This window comes from Lepidothrix coronata, unplaced genomic scaffold, assembly GCF_001604755.1.
Source record: "Lepidothrix coronata isolate B3197 unplaced genomic scaffold, Lepidothrix_coronata-1.0 Scaffold56, whole genome shotgun sequence".
Lineage (NCBI taxonomy): Eukaryota > Metazoa > Chordata > Aves > Passeriformes > Pipridae > Lepidothrix > Lepidothrix coronata.
Genome location: NW_016690236.1, coordinates 678,771 through 702,843, shown reverse-complemented (window position 1 = coordinate 702,843; position 24,073 = coordinate 678,771). Strand labels below are relative to the sequence as shown.

General features: G+C 38.1%; 1 protein-coding gene across 10 annotated transcripts in view; it reads left to right on the top strand.

Annotated features, from left to right (window-relative positions):
- Nucleotides 1-8,342, top strand: part of NEK1 (NIMA related kinase 1) — a 46,074-nt gene extending 37,732 nt beyond the window's left edge. For all 10 annotated transcript variants that reach the window (XM_017816501.1, XM_017816500.1, XM_017816507.1 and 7 more), the window contains 5 exons: nucleotides 1,149-1,303; nucleotides 2,160-2,371; nucleotides 4,472-4,605; nucleotides 4,869-5,001; nucleotides 6,923-8,342. In XM_017816501.1, the coding sequence (XP_017671990.1) occupies nucleotides 1,149-1,303; nucleotides 2,160-2,371; nucleotides 4,472-4,605; nucleotides 4,869-5,001; nucleotides 6,923-6,936 (648 nt within the window). In that variant the 3' untranslated portion in view covers nucleotides 6,937-8,342. The remainder of the gene's footprint in view (nucleotides 1-1,148; nucleotides 1,304-2,159; nucleotides 2,372-4,471; nucleotides 4,606-4,868; nucleotides 5,002-6,922) is intronic.
- The last annotated feature ends 15,731 nt before the right edge of the window (nucleotides 8,343-24,073 follow it).

Here is a 24,073-nt window from a genome sequence, read left to right as displayed (position 1 = left end):
CTTAATGACAGAGGGCAATACATTCCCTTTCCTCATTGGGTTGGAGCAAGAGGATACTCAGTGCCTTTGGGCAGTACCTGCAAGTGTAACTTTCTGGAATTTACCAAATATACTTCTGAGCAGATAGAGTTCTTGACCTGTCTGTAGACAGGTCTGTAGGTTAACAGAAGTAAGCTAATAGGAAGAGAAGCATTTTTTCAAAATACCTGTCAAATATGGGGTAATGTCAGTTTTTTGATTGTTCCTTCAGTTTCATAGTAGAGGTTAAACCAGGCAATTATTCCTTTGATGACAGTAGTATTCTGGCCGTGCACTGACATGTGATATTTGAGCATGTATATGAATACACTGTGCTGGTATAAATTGCAGCCAAGAAACTATTTTGTTCATTAAAATTGAGGGGGTTTCATTAGGAGCAAACAATGACCATGAGTGTATTCAGAGCTTATTGGTAAAACTTCTTAGTGCAGATGAGTTCTTGTTTCTTGGTTTTTTTAATACTGTGGTGAATATTTAGTATTTTTGGGGGGTTCTTAGACTTCTTAAAAGAGAGATCTTATAGATCACTGAGCAAACATTTGCTTTGTTTCCATGTTCTTTATTTTCATTACAACAAATGACCATTGTAATTTGAACAACTTCCTAATGCTATGAAACTGCTGAAATATACCATAAATAAAAGTTACTGTTTTCAGTGACTAACCCAGAGAAATAATAAAGTGTCATTTTAAAAATATTCCTTTGTCAGGAAGGATGGGTCTAAGATGGGTCTAACTGGAAGTGATTGACATACATACATTGTAAAAAAATTGCACATATATTATTTACCTACTGTAAGGTTCCTTTTCCTTAGTAAGCTGTCAAGGTAGTGAACAAATAACACAAAACCAGGAGCTGTATGTCACTTGGTGTTCCTAAAGCTTTTCAGTCACTGTAACCCATAAAGGCAGAAGGATTGCTTTCCTTTTAGCTGAGAGGTAAAATTCAATAAGTCAAATTTTCAACAGTTAGATTTTCTCTGCTGTACACATTGTTATTTTGAAATTGATCTTCAAATAAAAAAGAAAAAAAAATTCATTTTAAAGTATTTTGTAACCTCAGACTCTCTTTAGTATTGTTATCTAGCAGGATTTCTATTACTTTTGTAGATGTTGAGAACATGTTCACTCCCAGATCTTTACAAACTGTACAGAACTTTAGTTGATGTTCCCAGTGTAGCAGATGTGCAGCATCAACATAATCTTGAAATAGATGATACGGAAGATGAGCAAGCCAAAGAAGGACCCTCTGATTCTGAGGATATGTGAGTGTATCAAGTTTATCAAGTATTCTGACAGGCATCTTAGATAAAATTGGTTATACACTATACACAGTATACCAGCATGGGGGTTTTTACTCAGATTTTAAAAATTTTGTTTTCAATCCTGTTTTACTTTGTCTTGCTCCAGAAAATTGAGAAGCTAATAGGGTGGACTGCGTACAATAGCTTTCTGAATTTCCTTCCCAAATTCCATCCAAGATGCTATTCTGTCTGGCTTCTGCAACTTGTATTTCAGTGAAGCAGCTCAAAATTGATGGCTACTGCTCTTCTAGAAATAAAGATTTCTTGAATATTTGCTTTCTTTGTATTTTCTGAGAATCTTGCTCATTTATCTTCTCTACTGTTGTATTAGAATGTCCTTTCTAGTCCCCCAAATTATTTCAGAGGCTTCAAAATCTGAGCCTGGTCTTGACTGTTCCCTGCATCTTGGCTAGTCTGCAGGGATAAAATAATCTGGTATATCTATCCTGATGAGATCTAGAGCTCCTTTTCTTGCTCCAGACATATTTTTATCTGGATTGGAAGTTATACTTGCCAAGGTTCTATAATAGTGCATGAATACAAAGATTTTGGAATTCTTACTAATAAAGTTGAATTGAGGACTTAGCATCTTTTCATGAGACCATTTAGCTGATGTTTATTTCCTGTATCTTGCATGATACAAGTCACATTGGAACTGAGGTCACAAACAGCTGTCTTTTTGTTTTGTTTTGTTTTGTTTTTCCCCTCCAGCTAGATTGGCTTTTCAGTTTGCTGCTTAACAATAGAAATGAGCTTTTTCTACAGGGTTTGTCTTGTAAAGTATTAATTATATAAACTTTATATCACTTTCTTTTAGTATGTTTGGAGAGACAGATACAGATTTGCAGGAGCTCCGGGATTCAATGGAACAATTGCTTAGGGAGCAGCCTAGTGAGGAATTCAGTGAAGAAGAAGAGTCTACTTTAAAGGCTAATGTCATTGAATGCATAACAAATGGTACTGAGCTGGATGAAGGAGATGAAAATAATCCCAGCAGTGAAAGTGCACTTAATGAAGAATGGCAGTCAGGTATAATTTCTCCTATACCTGTTTTATAAGTTATTTATTCATGTTAACAATTCAAACACAGAATAATGTTTTTGCTTTGTAAACTTAGAATGAAGTAAAGCTCTAATTAATAGTTTTTATACAGAAGCTTAAAAAAATCCAGATAATATTCAGACTTTCTGAATGTTAAAGTCAACATTTAACCAACACTGAATATTGCAAATTAAATGTTGGCTATTTGTTGGGCTGTGACAGTAAGTGCCTTTTTCTCTAGTTGCCTAAAACTTGTCTTCAAGGAAGATCAAAGGCAAAGTGCATCGTATGTTTTGCATAATTCATGACTGTAAGTGTGAAAAAGTAACAATTGACATGACTGGAGTATCTGGGATCCAGCTTAGATTACAATTATGTAATTTAACAGCCAGTCAAAAGGAACATGAAATTATTCACCTTGTCCTTTGCCAAAATTAGGTATTAATGCAGTCAAACTAAAAATGAGACAGATATATTTATTACTGCTTTTAGCATTTTGCATTAGATATGCACAACAGTGTCCTGAAGTCTTAATTCTGTTTTTTGAATTCTGGTAGAAGTACAAGTATTTTACTCCTGCTGTAAAATTAAGTGCATTTAGAAATACAAGTATAAAAGGATGTAGAGAATCAGTAACTAATCTAAAACATAGCTTTTATGTAATTTTGTTTTATTGAAGATAATATTAAACAAATTGAATGTTTGTGAATATACCTTTAAGATATTATCTATATCATACATTCCACAAATTACTTTAAGGTAAAATAAACTTAGGTAATATCTTTAATTTTTTGACAGTGCCAATGTTATACACTGATAACGTATAATACTATCTGCTTCTGTGATTCTGCTGTTGTTGCAAGTGTTAGTGTTTAATGTCCTACCTTCTAGATTCATGATACTCTGTAAAAATTGCAAGTTTCTTTGTTGGGGGAGACAGGGAGGAAGGCAGGCCATCCTTCAAAAGGGTAGTGGACAGAACTGGACACCAAATCTGCTCAGGATCAAGAAGTTAGATAGAGGATAAGAAGTAACTTAATGGGTTTTTAACCCATTTACAACTTTTAGTTTAATAATTTCTTATTGACTTGACTGTTGATACTTGAATCAAGGATATGATTTGGTCAGGATTATACTAGTCATATGTAGGAATTGAAAGTAGTAGAGTTCTAATAGTTACTCATGAAGTCTGTGACCTACCAGGCAATACTATTTAAAGGTTTGATAGTATATGCTCTGAAATCTAAGGATTTTTGTGTTTTTCCTTGGTAGATAAGTTCTTTCCTAATTTGAATGCTTATTTAAGAAAGTATTTTTTCTTTGGCAAAGCCAGTTTGAATTTTATAATGGGATTTTACATAGGGATTCTATCTTGTATTTTTTAAAAGATCTTTTTTTGTTAAAGTTACCTAATGTTTGACTGTTATGAACCTATTTGTAAAGATTCTGTAGCCTATAAGCAAAATTATCTTGATTTCTCTCTTGTATCTTATTTCACTAATTGGTGTACTGAATTTGCTACACAAAGGAGATGCACTCATAAAAGAATGAGGAACTCTGTAAATTAGTACTGGGTTTCTTTAGACTTGCTCCATGGAACAAGATGCATCTCAGGGTAGAAGGTAATGAATTTGAAATATATATATCCTTATTTTTTGCTAGAAACAGCTGCTTCATTAAGGAGCTCCTTTCCCTGGCGTGGGACAGCCACTGAAGGCTGCAGGAGTTCTACCACAGACGTATACAGAGTGGTTGGATGGAACTTGACCCACTTTGCTAAATAAAATTCTGCTATAAGACCATGCCTTGTTTTCCTTCAGTCTGAATGCCCTTATGGTAACTATCAAAGTGGGGATTTAGAGGAGGTAGCTGGATGCTTCCCATTTCAGATTCAGAATTTCTTTCCTGTCAAGTAAGAGACTGTTCCCGCTTTCTTGCACGTTGTCAGAACATCTGCCAACATCATCCAGTGCTCCTGAGCTTACCTGTTTGATCACATTAAAAGGATATCGAGTTTAAGGGCTTAGAAACAACATTAACAATGCAGGAAAACTGAGGGGTTTTTACTGTTGTTTTCTTTCTTTATAGATAATAGTGATGGAGAGATTGCCAGTGAATGTGAAGAATGTGATAGTATCTTCAGCCATTTGGAAGAGCTGAGATATAACCTGGAGCAGGAAATAGGCTTTGATAAATTAATTGAAGTTTATGAGAAAATAAAGGTTTGTGGAATAACATCAAATGGAAAATATTTTAGGAAACAAGTAGCTAGAGCTGTTTGCTGTGACAGTTATTGCAGACTCAAAGTTTTTTTCTATAGTTTTTTAATCTGTTTTGACACACTAAAGTATTAACAGAGAAAATGCCCAGCCAGTGGATTAAAGAGGACACTTTGGGTTTAACCAGGAATTGCATTTAATAAATTTGAACTATTTGATTCTAAACCCATTTTAATTTTGGCAACATGGTTTATCCTTTCCCCTAGGCTATACTTGAAGATGAAGATGAAAATATTGATATTTGTTCAACCATAGTTCAGACTGTTCTTGGAAATGAACACAAACATCTCTATGCCAAAATACTTCACCTAGTAATGGCAGATGGAGCCTACCAAGAAGGTAAATCTCACTGTATCCTGGCAATTATGGCTTGTCTTATGTTCTTTCTTGGTCATATACTACATACTTTTAAAACATCATAGAATCACAAATTATAGAACATATCTGTACTTTGTTGTATTGATTGGCTAAATTAATTAAAATTTTCCACAAAGGGTATTTTTATTCCTGCAATAAAACATGGCAAACTTTGCTAACCACTTTGATTTAACAGAATATACATGTACAATCAACTGTAACAATAATTGCCTTACAAAAGATGCAGCGTAATTATTTAACTTCTGTAAAACAGTTACACAGATGGGGAAAGTGGAAATCTAGAATAAAACTTTCAGAATAAAAAACAATTTTATCTTAAGAATTAATGAACTTTTAGCTAAAATAGTAAAACACTTCTTTTAACAGGTTGCAGTATCACTGCTTTTCTGAAAACTTCATTGGGCTCTTTATCTTAAAATTATCACTTTTCAGAAGACCTTGATGTGTACATACCATCCATCTTAGTTGGTGGCTCAATAATACATAAAGAGGATTTATCTTGCTTTGGAGCTCTGGGTAGCTTACAACAGGTTATGAGGCAGATGGAAAGAGCACACAGACCACTATCTGTGAGAGCGTGGGTTTGGGTTTTTTTCATTCTCTCATGTAAAAAATTGCAGTTATGTATTTTTAGATTTCTAATGATGAAAGCCTTTACTGGAGAGGGGATAAAAAAGGCAATCTAAAATCCTAATTAGATTTATAGAAATCAGAAGCATCATATATTGGCTTTAGAAATGTGTGCAATGATCACTATTTAATGTATTTCAATTTTGAAAAAAATATTCAAATGCATGTTAACCAACACGTACTTTCTGCATCTTTTAAATCCTCAAACAAATGTGTTGCAATAGCAGTTAACAAATGGTCAAGTAAGTGTACGGCTTTCTATGGCTTTTGTATGTAAATACATGAGGGGGGAAAGTCTTAAAACTAGTTTTAAAAACATAATAATTTTTTAAAAATTCTAATACAAATTACATTTTCCCAATTTTTCTTTTCTACTGATATAGGACTGCTCGGTAAGAACAACCAATTCCATATTGTTTTCATGCTGTGTTATAGAAGTATGACAGAGAAATATCTGAAAATATTTTTTTCAGCCACAATTTATGGATTTAATGACAGAATTTGAAAAATATATTGTAGTAGTTAATTTTTCAGGTGTCCAAAGGACTGGCAATATAGAACAAGAAGAAAATGGTTACTATAGTGTCACCATTTTCTTTTGCTTGCCACTCTGCCTTAAGGGTATTTTAAAACTAGTACTAAAAGGCTTAAATGCAAATTTGCTGAAATGTTGGCATATAAATTATAAGCTGTTGTCTGAGTGAATCCTATTAAAATAAGCTAACTTTCATCTTGCAAAATGCTGATTAACAAGTGGCTATTTTTAATAGATTCCGTTTTAATTCTATTTTTTACAAATCTGTGGTAGCATACAAAAAATTGAAAGAGAAAATAGTTCTTTACATTTCAGACATTTAAATTAAAAAAATCTTATGCTAATGGGGTGAATAGAGGACAAGTGACAGACAGAAGCATCTTCATGAGCTTCTGTGTCAAAAGCTTTATACTCTTCAAATAAGAAAAGTTAGAAAAAAAATCTCTATTGCTCTTTCCTAAGAGGATTTTTCTAACTGAAGCAGGCCACTTGAGGTGAAACTATCTTAAATTCTCTAATCCAAGATGACATGATGCTCAGTGTTTGTATATATAGTGCTTCAAGGCAGTTTTGGTAATGATCACCTCATTGGTGACAGACTTCGTGGATTCTTGTATTATTGCTTACTAAATTGTGGTTTCTAGTTTGTTTTGTAACCCCTTTTGACTTTGTGTCTGTGTGTGTCTCTTCACACTGTCTCTCTCCCTCTTTTTACAGGTAATGATGAATAAACCTGACTCAGGAAATTCCTTAATGCTGTACTACATACCAGTGTCTGAAGTCTGCACAGCTGAATAACAAATTGTAGTGGAGAATGTAACATGGGGCAGGAGAGGCAAGACTTCAAAAAAGAATGTTGATTGTATGAAAAAGAGAAAAAACATGCCTTTTAAAACTGAGATATCTATGGAGTTCTCTTGTGTGTATTTGCATATGTGTCCCTTAAATACTAGGTGCCCAAAATTTAAAAAAAACCAAAAACAACCAACAACCAAGAAAATCAACAAAACCCAAAAACCTCAACAAAACAAACAAAACCACCCCCCAAACCTGTAACCTCTCAAATTCCAAAAGAAATATAGAAAGAAATACCTGTATATATTCTGCTACAAAACTGAGACCTATAATTAAAACAAAATGTCTGCCATATCAACAGTTGGCTGGTACAGTTAAGCAATCGGAAGCATTAATGTGTTGTGGAAGTACCCACATCTAGCTAGTCACTTACACACTTCAAATAGCTTTTCTTTACACCTACATAAAGAAATTACTTCATTTTATTGACCCTCGTGGTTGTATTGTAATAGCATCTTAATCTAGTGGTCTAGTTCAAGTATTTCACTTTTATTGTATTTTGAAGCTGAAGGCTTCTGTCATATCTGAAATATCTTAATGGTGTTTCTGAATCAAGGCAGACTGGTACGTAAGTCTTCAGAGAAATGCCTGGGGGGTTTTTTGAGATTGTAAAATCCATTTGGAGCTAGAAAACCCTTTTTTCCAATATTTTTCTTCCTCTTCCCCTTCCTGTCCCCTTCCCAAAAATCCAAGTTATTTAGCTGTCTTGAATTTTGTAATCTAGTTGATGATAATGTTGAATTGAAAGGAGTGGAGGTTTTCCAGTTTGTTTCTAAAGTCTTACTTTTAGACTCATGGCTCCAGCAGCTATTGGGGAAAATGAAATATTGCAGGCCCAAGTGCTGTGTAATACTTCAAATCTTTTGGCTGCTGTATTGTAGCTTGGTTTCCACCACAAAAGCAAAACCAGCTTTTTTCTGACCCACATTTCCTTGTTCCTCATGTCAAAGCAGTACTATGCAGGCAGACATTAGGTATTCTGTTGTTTTCCAGTCATTGCCTCTAAAACAACTTTACTGGTTTACCATTACAGTAAGTCTCTTGTTACAAATCCAATGAACTGTCAAACTTCCGAGTGCCCTATTGGAGAAAAATAGGGGTTTGGGTGTTTTTCAGCTACAGCCAGTCACAATCTAAAACTATCAAAAGTTGCTTTTCCACAAAGTAAAATCAAGTATATATATATATATATATATATTTATTATTTAAACTGTCAAAATACGTACATGATTTTTGTATAGTTGTTTTACTGTGTCATTATTAAAGTTTTGCCGACTGAAAAGCGTTAATTTTTTTAACCAGATACAATTCCTAAAGGTAGACCAAGTTCTCTAGTTCAGTGGTATCCTGGGAATCTGCGGTCAGAATAAAATTCATAATAATTAATTGCCTTTTAATACATTTTTTAATATCCTTATTTACTTGATAAACAGCTCTTGATTCATCTGATGAGAAAGTGTTATCATTGTTGGAAATGGTGCTGGTTCTGTCCTATGCTGCTTCTCTTCTCATTCCCTTTCCTTCTTTGTTTCTTTTTTCTTAACTTCCCCCAGTAACTTTTCACCAGGCTTCTCTTCCATTCCACTTTTCACTGCTGCAAAATCTATTCAGAGAAATGATCCTAATGAGCTACATCATCCGTGACATTCAGCAAATACACCATAAAGATTTTAATAAAGAATGAGTCTGCATTATTTCCTTTTTCAGGTTTGATTTTCAAATCATACCTTTCCCCCCTTTTGGAGGAAGGGAGGACCAAAAACCTTTTAAATGTAAAAGAATATAGAATAACTGTGTGGAAAGAAGAAAATAGACCAACTAGTATATTCTATGGGTTTGAATTCTTTCAAGGTGATACAGTTTTACTGAAGTTAAGGGTTGGGGGAATGTTTACATCTTTTTAATTGAAATATTATTATTGACATTCTTCATTTCTTATGCAGTGTGCTGGCTTGCTCCTGGTAAGAAAAGTGAACATAATCTGTAGACTTCAAGCTTTACAGACATAGAGCTTTTTACCAATTAATGATTTGAAAAATACATGTAGATTGTGCTTTTTAAGAATAGTTTTCAAACTTGACAACCAGTACTGAATATCCTTGGAATCCCTCAAAAGCTAATTTAAAATTGACACAGTAAATAAGTTTGCTAAAGAAATACTTTCATCTTAAATTCTAAATCCATATTTAATGTATGCTATAGTGACATAAAGAACAACATGGCTTCAAGATGATTTATTGGTCGGTATGTAATTTATTGAAATTAATTGAACATTTCAGTTGTAGGCATATTACATGTGAAAAATTTTTTGTTGTAATTCTAGTAGCAAATTGAGAAATAGAATGGTATTTCTGGCACAAAACATATTCTGTGAACTATGTCACATTTATGTCTCTGTCCTCAGACTTTCTTTTTGACCTTTGAAGCCAACTGTAAATTCAGTTGAGAAATCTTTAAAACAAACAAACAAAAAACCTTCAGCAGAAAGGAGTAAGGCCCCCAGCAGTGAGCTGGTTTGAGCTGAACAGGTACAGAACTCTACCCTGAGCACTGGTGCCTAAATCTTTTTTGAAGAACAGAGCCTGAAGAGGCTTTTGCTCTTCAGTTTGCTGAACTCCAAGTGCATATTTGAAGTTACTGCTAGAGGGTACTTCAGAAAAATGTATTACCTGGTTGAGCAACGTGAACCAAAGCAGAGCTCAGACGTTTCTGTGGTCTGGTAAGTGAGTGGCTGATGGAAACCAAGTTCCAGCATACCATATTTCTTATGAGGCTCTCTGTGATTTATCAATAGTTCTTATTTCAGCTTTTAGTGCTTCTGTGCATGAATGCTGTATGTTTATTCAAACACACATTCTGTACTCACTTCTTTGTTCTAAAGCTTCACAACTTTGCCCAGATCTGTTGGCAGCCACGGCTGCAGGTTGTCCTGGCCCCTGTGCAGCCGCCAGGTGGCAGCGGGCGGGCGCCGCGGGTGAGACCCCCGTGCAGCTTCCACGGCGGCCAGAAGGGTGTGGGGCCGCCCGGGGCTGTGCAGGGGGTCCTGAAGGGAGCAATGGGCGAGGCTGGATCAGAATGGAAATTCTTAAGTCCCTGTGATTTATGGGTATTTCCTTGTACAAGACCATGATCTGAAAACACTCATAAATGCAAATTTTTGTCTATTTATAAAATTCCCTCGGGTCCTGTCACTGGTCACCACAAAGAGATCAGTGTCTGGCCCTTCATGAGGATACTGAAGACTGCACTGAGGTCTCCCCTCAGTCTCCTCCAGGCTGAACAGACCAAGTGACCTCAGCCGCTCCTCATAAGCCTTCCCCTCAAGGCCCTTCACCGTCTTTGTTGCCCTCCTTTGGATGCTCCCTAAGAGCTTTATGGCATGGTATGCCCAGTTTCCCCAAATGACTTCATGCAAATTTAAATAAAACAATGCAACACTTTCAGCACAGTTGAGATGCTGTGTAAGGTTGGGCTCTGTATAATCTTCCCCTCAGCCAGAGGCTGGGGTAGAAGCATGGCCCTGACTAAATTACTGATTTGTCTCTCTACTAAAAGCGCCTCATCAAGGTTCAAATAAAGCTAGGCTCTACTTAATTTTATTAGTTGCGATAAACCAAAGACAAATACTGAAATACAGACTGATTTTTCAGTCCTTTTAAATGTTTTCCTTTGCAACTGTGCTTTCTCAAATCTTATTTTACCATTTGTTTATTCATGAGCCATGTAGACTCTAATATAGCATAAAATAGAAATCAATGGTTACCATCCCTAGAACATTTTTTTTGCCATTTTTATCATAGCAGTTTAACTGGAGCAATTTGTAGACTTTAAGTACTAGTTTTAAAATCCATAAAGAGCTTCTTCCTTTAAATTAAATTTGTGTGTTAATGCAATTCACGCTTCAGATGCATGTCCAAGTTGATATGTTTTCCAGCTGAGCTGATGAGTTCATCAATTCAAACTGTAGCACTTAGAACGGTTGGCTTGTGGAAGAGTTTTAAAAACACTTCTTCAGCAACTAAAGCCTTAATTGAGCTGCTTCCACAAAGACATATTAATTTGCAGTTATTTGTGAGACATACATATATAGGAGTTCAGCTGCTCCTCCTAAATTGCTTGCCTTGAGCACCTCTGATCTGGTGCACTTTTCCAGATTTTATTTCCAAGACATTTTTAATCCAAGATGGGCTTTAGCCAATTCCATTAACACTCTTTTTAACAATGCAGCTTAGAAACTCGCAGAGCCAAAGACTCGGAGAGTTTTTTCACATTAGCTGCAGAACACAAGCTAAAGCCACAGGCAGGTTGCACAGTGGGAAAACTCAAGTGAGGTAGTGTTTGCTTAGTTTCAGGATGGCTCTGACAGTTCTTTCACAAGTTGTCCCTGAGGTTGACTGTATCAAGTGTGAGGTTGGGGCGTTGCATGAGTCACTTCTGCTTGGCTGATGGATGTTCCCTTAGGGACTGTAGTCAGCCAGGAAAAAGTACAGTTCAGTTTTAAATAGCACTGTGGCTCAAACTGATGGAGACATGCTCTGAGGATAAGGGAACCATAATCAGGTCCTTGACATACCCTAATTTTTGCTGTATCCTGCACACAGTCCTGACAGTAATCTCTTCTCTAGAGGGAAGGGATGAAGTATGCATTTTGGTTGTATCCTCAATATAGATTAAAACTTCCTCAAATTCAAATTTTAGGCTAAAAACCTGTGTTCCTATCTCAATAAAATTTTGAATCTCAAGAAATACTTCAGGAATGCCATATTTTTCTTCTATTGTCTTCTCCATCAGCAGCCAAATGTTCTCATTGCTACTAGGTTTTATTGCTACTAGAACCATTTTGAATGCTATTAGAGAAGTTTTGCAAAAGTAAGCTATATAGCCTTTTTCAAGTGATTGATATGATTGACATACAGAAAAGACAGAAAACCTGAGGTGTCATTAGTGATGAACTCTGTCCATTGTGGAGCTCTGCCAACAAGAGCCCTGATTAAAACTGCTTTTTATAAACTACTGTAGCTGTTTTACTGCTCTAGGCTCTGTTTCTTTCTCTGAATGGAGGTATTCAAAGAAAGACTGGATGTGGCACTTACTGCCATGGTCTAGTTGACATGGTGGTGTTCAGTGAAAGGTTGGAGCCTGTGATCTCTTTTCCAACCTCATTGATTCTGTGATTCTGTAGCAATTCTTGATAAAGATGTCTGAAAAAAATAAAATACACCTAATTTGCCATTATTATAGCAGAAGTAATTGATCCTTTCCCACTGATGTTAGTTTCGAAAACATACAAATTGGAGTATTTTAATCCTGTTTTTCAAACATTGTAGGAGGAACTCTAAAGATGGAAGTTTATGGCAGTTGAGCTTCTCAATAGCATAAATTTGGACATAATACTGGACATACTTCTATGGCTTTTAATTCTAAGAAATATGATTATATTTTATTTTTTCATGCTCGATAGTTTTAGAACCTTATTTAGTAGATCTGTGTTTATTGTTAGTAAACATATATGAAAATTATTTTGACAGCAGTAAAACATCCCTGATTTTTAGCTATTAGTAATATAGCAGTTTTACCAGCTGTGGAAAAGCCTGATTGCACTGAACTGCATATCCTCTTCCACTGTGGACTTTAGTATATCAGTTAATGATCACAGTTAATAGAGTGAGTTAATAACTCACTTTATTCACCGCTTTGTCACCTTTCCACAGATGATCACTATTGCTTTCTCTACATTGGGTAATCTTGTTTGTCCGGGACAAAACTCCAGGAAATTCTGACTCCAACAGTCTGTGGGGTCAAGCACTGCCAGCTGGGAAAGGCAGCACAGTTCAATCCTGCCCCACAACCTTTGTTAACCATGCAGTGATACTATAGTTTGCTCAGATCATAATGGGCAGATTTTCTACCACAGGTACCATTACCTAGCCATACATATACTAGTGGAGCATGGATGAGCACAGTTATAAGGCAGCCTCCTCCCTCCTAGTTAAACTAAAGGAAGCTTGAGTCAGATCCCATTGTGATCTGTGGAGCTGCTCCTGTTTTCCACTGTCCTTCCCCTCTGCTGACAATTATCAGGACCAGCAGAAGGAAATGTGCATCCACCTTCATGCTTGGGCATGAAGCAGAGCATCATTGATTAAACTGCTGAGAAGATGGGTGTGAGCCAAGGCACCAGACTCTGAGCTGCTGTCGGTGAGGATATGAACACGTCTTCCATTCTGCTTATTCTGCCACAGTGAACACAATCTCCATCGGAAGGATGGGATATAACAGATGGAGCTATAACTTAAACCACTTTGTAACAGTTCCTAAAGCTCATCTGTCAAGGATGGTGCCAGACTGCTTATGCAGTGTTAGTAAGAGAAATTTATGTATGAACATACAAAGAGAAATAGGCCTGCCGAGGAGCAAAAGCTGTGTAGCCTGTAATGTTTATCTTGCATTAATCAAGTTGTAATGTATTTATTTAGCGCTATTTTTGTTTTCACTTACTGGCAAAACTCCCCACAGATGTTTTATTCTGCCTTACAGCAGTTAAAACTGTGAGAAATGTATAATTGGTTTTAAAAATTTAGTAATTGTGCAATTGCCTGGTTTATCACACAATAAACTGTGGGGGCTTGTTACAGGGATCACACTAATCAGTAGTATAACATAGGTCAGATCCCTTCTTACTTCACTAACTTTAACAAAGCTGTCTTTGATATCTCAACTCTAGTATTTTCAGCTTAAATTCAGAAGCCTGACATCAAGGCCTGTAAACCGTGGGGTATCTCTCCTATCCCTCCATTCTGCATTTCTGTCTCAGTGGTGTCTGAAGAATATGCTGCTCACAGCTACAGTGATGTTCATGGAAATTGCAGGTACCTCATTTCTGGAAATTCAACGCTAATGCTTTTGCAGCCTTAGGGAACTGTATTTTCTTGCCATAGGATAGCAGAAAGGTCAGTAGGCTTTGTGATCCTTGGACAGAAAACTGTGTAGAATAATAGAATGAACTGGGGAAAAAAATGTGCTGAAAGCATCTGGGAGTTTTTGTGCATACTAGACAATATATTCTATACTCATTTTCTGTGACTAAGTTTACTGTTACCAAGGCCTAGAATTAGCCAAATAAAACAGCAGGGAAACCTTCTCTGTGTTTCTTGCCTCCACTTCTCACTAACATTTTTGCATTCACTCACTTCTAATGGAGGCTGGGGGGGAAATTGCCGAGTACAGCACTAATGACATGAAGGAAAACACTGAAGGAAGCAGCGGGGAGGCCATGGTTTCAACCACTCTCCCTCCCTTGCCCAGGAAAATTTCAGTGACCTCTTGACACCTCCCATGGGAAACTTTAAATTGACAAGAGTATTTGCCAAGTAAATACAAAAAAATGGCATTGAAATAGTATTGTTTCTGACTTAATCCTCCTAAAGTCAATGCAAGTGAGTTAAGGTTCCCGCAGCAGCTATAACGCACTAACCTCATTCTTGATGACCTTGTATGTGAATGTGTAACAGAATCAATTAAAAAACACTCCCATGCACTCACTAGTAGTCACTTGGGAAACTGAAAATAAAAATGCCAAAAATTAAGTTACAGCTTGTTCCTGGATTATGCCAGTATATTGCTTAAAACTACTATGTTTCATGTTATGCAAATCTACTAGAGTCAAAACATTGTTAATTTGTCCTAGGAAAATAAATGGGAAGGCATTTCATGTTCATTATACCCTGATTGGTTATTCTGCCATGTTTTTGCTGGGGTAAATTACTCAAGAAGGATTGTTGTGACTCTTGGAAAATAATCTGGCTTTATTATATGCCAGTTGCCGATTTTTCTTCTGAAATCTGATCATCAAGAATGGAGAGATACTAAAGTACATTGCATCTCAAGTGTCTCCATACCATTTCTCCCCACACCTAGAGAATGCATTTGCTACCCAGCAACACTTGCTGGTCATCACTAACTCTGATCCTGCTTGTTAATGGTATTAGAGACAGGTTGCTAAACTGGAAATCTGGGGTTTAGTACTGGGAATTGTTCCTCTTCTTCCTCCCCAGCATATTATTTAATCTATCCCGCAGAGATAACTGCATCTGTGCCAGTCATTGTCTAACCTTCTCTTATCTTTCCAGGTTTTTTTACTACAAGTTGCAAAGTCTTCAATGTATGAGGTAATGCTACCTTCATATTTCCCATCTCTGTCATATAGAAAAGGATCAGCACAATAAATCTCATGAATAAGAATGCTTCCAGAAGACAATACTAGATAAAAATGCTCACTGATGTGAACTAACACCCAGGAAAACACCTAGTGCAGGCCATTTGCCAACAATTCTTTTAGAGCACAGCTGCCTTAGCCATATTTAAGGACTAGGACATGGATTAAAAATACATTGATTTTTAGCATAGGTGTGACCTTAGAGAAGAATTGCATTAGAACTGCATTAGCAGTTTGCAGGGTTTTGGCACACTTACCCATTGTCAGTGCCCCAGTCCATCCACGCACAGAGATGCTGTTCACTTTTTCTGGGACATGTGGGAAAACATTACTTGAAAATGAGTTTGACTATAGCTCATATAAAGTGTCTGTTTAAGAGGTATTTAAGGGCTGATTCTTAGCTAAAGGGATGGAATCCAGCTGCCTGTTTTCTTTGGCCCCCAGAGTCAGTTTGATGTGATTTACATTTTCAAAGCTGACTTCACAATGAAGGAAGCTAGAGGCATGGTTTTGAGGCATGGGGTGTTTGGGGGGGGCGTGGGGGGCTGTGTTGGTGTGTGTGGGTGTTAGTGAGTAAATATTTTACAGCCCGCATTCCTAGTTCCACAAAATCAGTGACTCCAGGCCGTGGGACAATATAAGTAAGCACAAAGGCTGGAATTTATTGCTAGTAGTGATCTATGAGATAAGATTTTTCAGCTAAGCCAGTGCAGAGTTCTCTTGCCAGATGTGTGGGAGTGAAAGTGACACAAGTCTTTCAAAAAAAAAAAAAAAAGAAAGAAATCTTTGGCAATCCCAGATTGATTATATAGCCTTGTAGCGCTAGCAGCCTCAGAGAATTCATTTTGTGTCTCAATGTCCTTATCGACTTAGAAGCCAAGTCACAAGCTTTATAAAAGAAATCCAAAGTAGAGCCATGAACACTTCATACATTTATCTCACTTCCTTAATCTTATTTTGAACAAGGAAAGTTTTGGGGTCTTCTTTTCTACATTCCTCTGTTTGTAAAGAACTGTGGTAGCAGAATGATAGTGATTCTGTAAAAAATCACTGGGCAACTTGTCCCTTTATTCTCTTACTTTCATCCCAATGTAATTAAAAAACTTTCCTTTATAATCAAGCTACATCATAAATCCTTGCTTTTTGCTTCTAAGGTATCACATACAAAAGCACAGTACATGGATGGTACACTGATCACATCCAAACCTCTGCTGACATCCTTCTGTAAGTGTACTAGAAACTGCAGAGAACCAAAGCTATAGAGGAGCTTCTGTACCTTTCAGACAGCCAAGAGGTCTAATTTGTGCTAATGGGGATGCAACTTTCCTTGGAGCTGAGGATACATTCCAAAAAGGGATGCTACAGTCATAGAAAATGCTTTAACTTGGTGTAAGGACGTTGATTTGACTAGTTTGGAACTAAAATGCTAGTGCACTTTAAATGCTGTAACACATTTTAATTTTTTATGTCCTAGTATACAAACTCTTACAAAATCTACCTCATCACTCATGTATGACACCACAGCAGAACTGTTCAAGTGTGGCAGAGATGTCTGAAAAGTAAACATGCTGATAATTCTACTTGCCTGTCAGATAACTCTGCCCAGAAGGCACTTTTAGGAGGAAAATGCTATTTTAAGGAAATAAATCTCTCTGGGGAAAAAAAAAGATGAGCGTGCTTTTAAGAACTAACATGATCTTTTTTTTTTTTTCTGGCAAACAAGCTATTGCAGCACTTGAAATTCTAAAATAGCTTAGTTTTGGATTTAAACAAGTTAGCAAATCCTTCTTGTAGATTTTGCTCTAAAAACACATGAATTTCATATGGAAAGATGTCACATATTTATCCTGGAGCAGTCCCTGCTCCTAAGTCTGAGAGTGTAGCATAGCTACATTCAGACTTTGTTCTGGGACAAAATCCAAACCAACTCTCACTGCAGAGATGATGTAGGTGAAGGGAGTATGGAACTTTTCAACAGATTTCCTGATCTGGATAGTAGGAGGAACTGCAGGACTCACCATAAAACACACACAAACCACACTGTAGACATATTATTGCTGTTACCATATATTTGTAACGCGTTAGCTTTAATGACCACAAAAGCATAAGTGGTTTTTAAGAGTTGCTCCTCTGTAAATGTGCTTCCAGTAAATGCTCTTAGAATAAGACACCTTGAATAAAGTTTTGTTAAAACTTGCAGAAATTTCTGAGTTTTCATTATGTTGTCATGCAGTTACCCAAAGAAGAAATAATATCCTTTAAATCACCTGTTGCAGAGCCTATGCTCTGAGTGGACGTGAAAATCTCTCATTTAGAAAGACTGAAGTGGATGCTTAATATGTTCTAAAGATTTATTTGGTATGAAAATATGAATACGTCTGAGGTTCCACCCTGTTACTTTCTGGAGGACCCCAAGGCTTTGGCTAAGGATATTTGCTCTAGGCAGGTTGACTGAAGGGCCCCTCTAGATAAAATAGTACAGCGCTGTGAATTCTTCCCTGTTCAAGAAATTTGCTGACTAGCTTTGTCTTCTCACAGTATTTCAGAGAGTGAAGCTGTAGTGCTTTTCTAGAAGTACAAAATATAACAAAAAGACAGAATCTAGGAATTGTAGGTCTGACATGATGGATACGGCTTCTCCCAACACCCACAACACTCTGCACAGTCCCCGTGGAAAAGTGTCTCTGACTCTCCTCAGCAATTCCACCTCCTCCTATCTAAAATTGTAACATTTTTTGTTCAAATAATGTATGTGCCAAGTAACCAGTCTCCAGACGTTCAGCTTCTTTCAGATACTTTGGTAATGAGGTGTGATAATGAAGATTGAACTTTGATGAATGTTGAATACTCTTTATAATGTTTTTGCTTATTTAAAAATTAAAAAAAATTGTTTGGGCCCTGCAATTCATCTCATCTGTTTGGGTGTTCAAAGCTCCAAACACTTGTCACAATGTTCCTCAAAGATAAAACTGGACTTTGGTCATTCCAGCTCACTATCATTAGAAGTGGTTAATTACAGTCCTGCCTGATCTCAGTCCAGAGTCAGTGACACGATAATTTTACTTAAATATTTGTATGATTATTGGCTTACTGTTCATATGAAAGAGCTTTACCCATAATTTGAATGTAACCTTTGCAAGTGGGGAAAATATTAATAACTTTTTAATATCTTACAATTTGCTAACAATATAACTAACTATTAAAACAGCACGTAAGCATTCCAAAAAGTCTTGGGCAGTCAATAATTCTAAAACTACATCCCGAATCACTTCTGAATCTTTGGGAAATCAGATTTAAATGGGATTGGGAGATACCTAGAAAAGGATTGAACAGATAATCTGCCATGCTCTGTCCCCCAAGGAATCTGCCCTGTGGAGACAGCACTAATTCTAGAGAGGCAAAGGAGCACTGGGACTGCAGCCTCATAGATTAGGTTTGTGGCTTATCAGCTGCAGGCAAGAAAGGAAAAAAGATCGCTTGATTTCAGAATAAGCTTATTAAGAATGAATTTTTATATTTCTGTTCCTCTTCTAAAATATGTGGCATGTAGTTTGATTTCTTTAAACAAGCATTCTTCTTTGCTTTTTCTTTAACCTTGTTTTTAGTAAGGGCAATTTCAAGCATGCTGGTTAATGAGATGCAGGCACTATGTTCCCATCAGAGTAATGATCATTTAAATCAAGTTCTTGACCACCTACATACCCCAACACCTTACTGCATTTCTACAGGGTACAGCACTGAATGCTGCAGGTAGGCTATGGGGATCATAAGCACCCATAAGCCCAGTGTTTTCCTGTAACTAGCCTGGTGGGAATGTCTTGTAACAAAGAGCTCACCCAAACTCTAAGAAGTTGTAACATGTTTATTCTTGAATGACACTTTTTCTATTGCATATTCCCTCCCTGTGACACAAATGAAGTTATTGCAAAAGCATCAATATGTATGAAGTTACAATCCCAGTTTCATGTTATCAGAGAGAGGCAGTTCACAACATTAATACACAAACGATACTCACCTCAAGAAAGCTCCATGTCTAGAATACAGAACAAAAATCTAAAACTTGAAGCCAAAATGTACTGAAGGCACAACCCATTTCTCCTGTCTCCTCACAAATATCAGAACAGCAGAGACCCTTCTGTTAGGATGCAGAAGTCTTAAAAGTACATTTGTCATTGATCTGGTCAAACAAGTTCACAACCCAGAAAGTGCAGTAGGGACAGCTCAAAACTCAGTTTTGCCAGCAAACTGACTGGATCAATATCAACCATGCTGAGCTCCATGCTGCTAGAATATCACCAACAGTAACTGAGCTAGGTAATTTAAAACTGGCACTAACTGAAGAAAAAACCAACCAAAACAAAGCACCAAAGCAAAACCAAACCACAATCCCTTCAACCCCCTCAAAAAAACCCAAAACCTATATAACAACAAAAAAACCCCATCAATTCTTTAACAAAAAAGGAACAAAGTCACTGAAGAACATCTGCTCGTTTCCACCAGAGACTGAAGAAAGTTGGCCATGCTTCACAATGTGCTGTACTTGCCAATGTAAAGCCAGCAAGATCAGCATGGCCATCAGTGGTAAAGTCTTACTAAACTATGTCAGTGGGAATTTTGCACGGCCTTTGAAAGGGGATCACCACCACATCTCCAGGGGTCATTTTACAAGGAAATAAGATTAATCTTTTTGGTCTGTGCTTGAGATCTATACTGCATGGGAAACACAGGCTAATGTGGACATTACAAATGGGGAAACATGATCCTTTCTAACAAAAACAAAAGCTATAAAATAGTTTAGTACAAAGAATGTAGCTCAGAAAAAGAACATGCTTATGAATCTACAAATAAAAACAATTCAGGCTATGACTGCCACAAGACACTATCTTCTGTTGTATTTTCTTTCTGATAAGACATAACACCTTGTTCCTGGAGTCTTTTGTAGTCATCTCAAGACTTTCAGGATGAAATTCACAAATAAATTAAATATGTCTTCATATGTTTATTCTCACAGGCCAGCATTTCTCTACCTGGCATTCACTCAGTTTTGTTTTATTACTCTAAATATACATACTGCTAACATGACTTTTTCAGGCACATTATCCCTGCAGGATATCTCTGCCATTAGTGCCACAATCTTCAGGGACATTTCTTAGGATTAGAATGGAGATTGGACCTAGTGTTGGTTTTTAGTGCATTAGTTTACAAATGTCTTTATGTTTATAAAGATTTGCATACTGAAAAGTGGAACCCTATTCTGAAATGTCTCATAAACTACTTCTCAGTTAAATTTCCAAGGAAGTAGATGTAGATGATTATAGAGTGCATCTCTTAGCCCCTCTTTCCAATAATTCATTGGCAAAACTTGACAGAATATTTGTAAAGATATTAAGATTATAGAAGTTGTATGGAAAACTGTGGTCATATCCAGAAATGATCTAATATTGAATGTCCCCCCTTCAGAAAAAGGTGCGGCAAATGTCAAATTACCTCTTCTCGTGAACCTGACAACTTATCAATTAGCTGGTGTTGCTCAAAGCCAGGCCCAGTACACACTGCCTCACATTTTAAAGACAGAGAAAAAGCTAAGGGTACTTGGAAACATGCTAGAAACAGGAATTGTTGCTGTAGGGTTTAGGTAGGAATAGAAAGTGTGACTGTTTCGACACAGCGGGCTGAAGACATGGTGGAGGCTTGTAGGTTGGTTGGCCCACAGAAGAAAAGGAAGAGAAGGCAAAAGAGAAGGAGCACAGAGAACACAGTGGGTTTACTGCACCAAGGATGCTGATACAGAACACAGAAAAAAGAAAGAAACCAATGTTATCCATTCTTTCTGCTACTGACATTTTGTCTTTTGCTGTTCTGCCTATTGTCCTTTGCATCTTCCTTTACTCCAGATTAAGAGATGGTTCCAGATGAAGAGAAACAACATACATTGGAGAAAAAAATATAGTTTTTGCCTGAAAACCAACTTCAGAAGTACAATTTATTACATAAAAAATGTGTAAAATACAAATATTAATAGACATTATAATCATAGAAATCCAGGTGTTTGAATAACTGGAGTGCCTCATCTTTCAAGTCTGTGTTTTTAATGGATTTCTGCCCCGTACAATCTCTCCTTTTGCATTATGCACTTTAGTAAAAGTTGTACAAGGAACTAATGAACTGTGTATAAGAACCGAATGGCTTCAAGAAGGGAGGTCTCCTCACGTAAAAATGTGCAAAGTGTACCATTCCCTGCTTGTGGCTGGAAGCGAGAATGAATAAATGCTTCAATGTAACAGCAATTCTGTTCCTTTCAGTCCTGGCGCCAGATTATTCCAGCCTCTCTGAGTCAAACACTTCATCCATAAGAGGGCACTGTCATACATCTGCACACACACCCACGTTTTTTTACATGGATTATATTTGTTTGAAAATTAACTACTGCTGCTCCTCAGGAAGTAACATATTTATCTGATACTCTTCAGAGTGTTTATTGCTTTGACTTATATTCCACCATATATTTAGTATTTTACAGACTTTACACAAAACACTATCAAAGACCAGCCCTGATAAAAGGGTAATCTTTTTATCCTGCTTCCCTGAACTTTCATCTTGCTTCCCTGGTGTACTACCTGTATTGTAAATTCCTCTACCGTTTTAATAGATATTTTACATTCCTTAGGCAGCAAACTAAGTTTAGGCAACAAGAACTGCGTTGCTTACAAAACTATGCTGGAAAGGCTGGCAAATTATTACAAAGCAACCTTGATCAGATCTTTTGAAAAAGCACCGTCTAAAAGGGAAATACAATTTTGAGATGAAATTTTGTTTAGATTCAACAAGTCTCTATTTTTAATGTACTGATTATCCTTCTTTCTGTAGTGACAGCACTGACATGATACAGAGGAATACTATGGCAAGACAGAGGAATATTATGGGAGTTGGGGATATTCTTACGAATCAGATGTTTATACCCTTCTATTTATGTTACGATACTCCCTGGAAAGCACAAACACAGACCAGAAACCCATCTGTATCAGTTTTCCTCAACTCCAGAATTCATGGGGGAGGAAACCTTATTTCTTAATGAACTGTACATATTTAGCAGTTTCAATATTTCCACTACTACTACTAAAAAATAAAATATTAGAGATGCATTCAGTGCAAGCACTTATTTGGAAATCCTAATAATCAGAGAATATCATCAGCATTGGAAACCAAATTAAGACATCCAGAAAGCAAGACAGAAAAGCCTGTCACTCTACCAACTTACACAAACCTATACAATCCTTGGTGGGGCAGGGGCAGGAGAAAGAACTTTTTACATGTACACAGAATTCAGTAAGGATGACAAAAACTTAAAATCACAGAATATCCTGAATTGGAAGGTACCCACAAAGATCATTAAGTCCAGCTCCTGGTCTGCACAAGACAGTCCCAAGAATCACATCATGTGCCTGAGAACACTGTCCAAACACTCCTTGAACTTTGGCAGGCTTCCCTGGGGAGCCTGTTCCAGTGCTTAAACACCTTCCGGGTGAAGAACCTTTTCCTAATATCCAAACTAAACCTCCCCTGACACAACTTCAGGCCTTTTCCTCAAGTCAACTTGAATAGCTAAAACTACACAGAAGAAGGAAGCTTTCAGATTGCTTCGTTTTCAAGTTGCAGTTGACAAGATGATTAACTGAAACTTAAACATTTCTCTAGACTTTTTCACCATCCACAGATGAGGTGCCTCATCTGATTTAAAAAGACCATTTTTTTCAATTTCTTTTTGCCGTTTTCTTTTATGATAATTCGCATGTACCTTAGGGTTTAGTTCCTCCTTCATTCCCACAGTCTTGTAGAGAAGTATTTCACATAAAACACCTCCAAAGCAAGCACATCATCTCCTAAGGCAATTGGTGAGAGGCACTCACCAATTTGCAGCAGTTTCTGGCATGGTTTATTTAAATCGCAGAATTGCTTAGGCTGGAACAGACCTCTAAGATCATCGAGTCCGACAGTTAATCTGCCAAGCCCACCAGCAGCCATGCCCCTGGACATGCTGCACTCAGCCCTACCAGCAAAATGCGGTCAGGCTGCAAGGGCCCAAGTGGGCACTTCCGCACCCGAGGCAGGGATGGATGTGATAAGGCACCCACCTGCCTCCCTTTCCTGCCTGTGCCCACTCTCGCGGCGTCTGACCACCGCCCAGAGTGGGAAACGCCGCGGCCTCCCCGCGACCCACCAAGCCGCCGGGAGCTGTGGGCGGGCAGCCAGGGGAGGGCCGGGGAGGGTCCCTCGCCCCGCACAACCCCTCTCAGCCCAAGGAGATGTGTCTCCCTGAGCGGGCCGCTGTGGACTCCGAGCTCCTCGGCTCCTCCGGCCGCAGGGCCTTGCAGCCGCTCCGGGCGTGACTTACCACAGACAGCGAGCAGGGGCAGCCCTCCGACCGACCGACCACCCTCTCTCCCTCCCTTCCTTCCTCCCTCCCTCCATCACGCCCGCTTCCTCCGCCGCCACCTCCACGCTGTGGGCGGCAGCCCCAGGTGCGTGGCCACGCTGCCCCCAGCGCACAGCCGGGTGGGGAGCGCCTCACGCCCTGTCCCGGGAAGCCTCCCGTGCTCTCCGCCGCCCCAGCCACCGCCCACAGCACCTGGCGAGGTGGGGAGAACGGGCCAGCCCCTCGCCCGTTCCCGCCCGCGGGGGGCGGTGCCGCCGCCTGGGACCCGCCGGACCCGCCCTCCGTCCCTGCCCGCGGCCCCTCGGCGGGGCGGTGCTGGGCCGCCCTTCGCGTCAGCGGCCCCTGCGCGGCGGGGCGGGGAGGG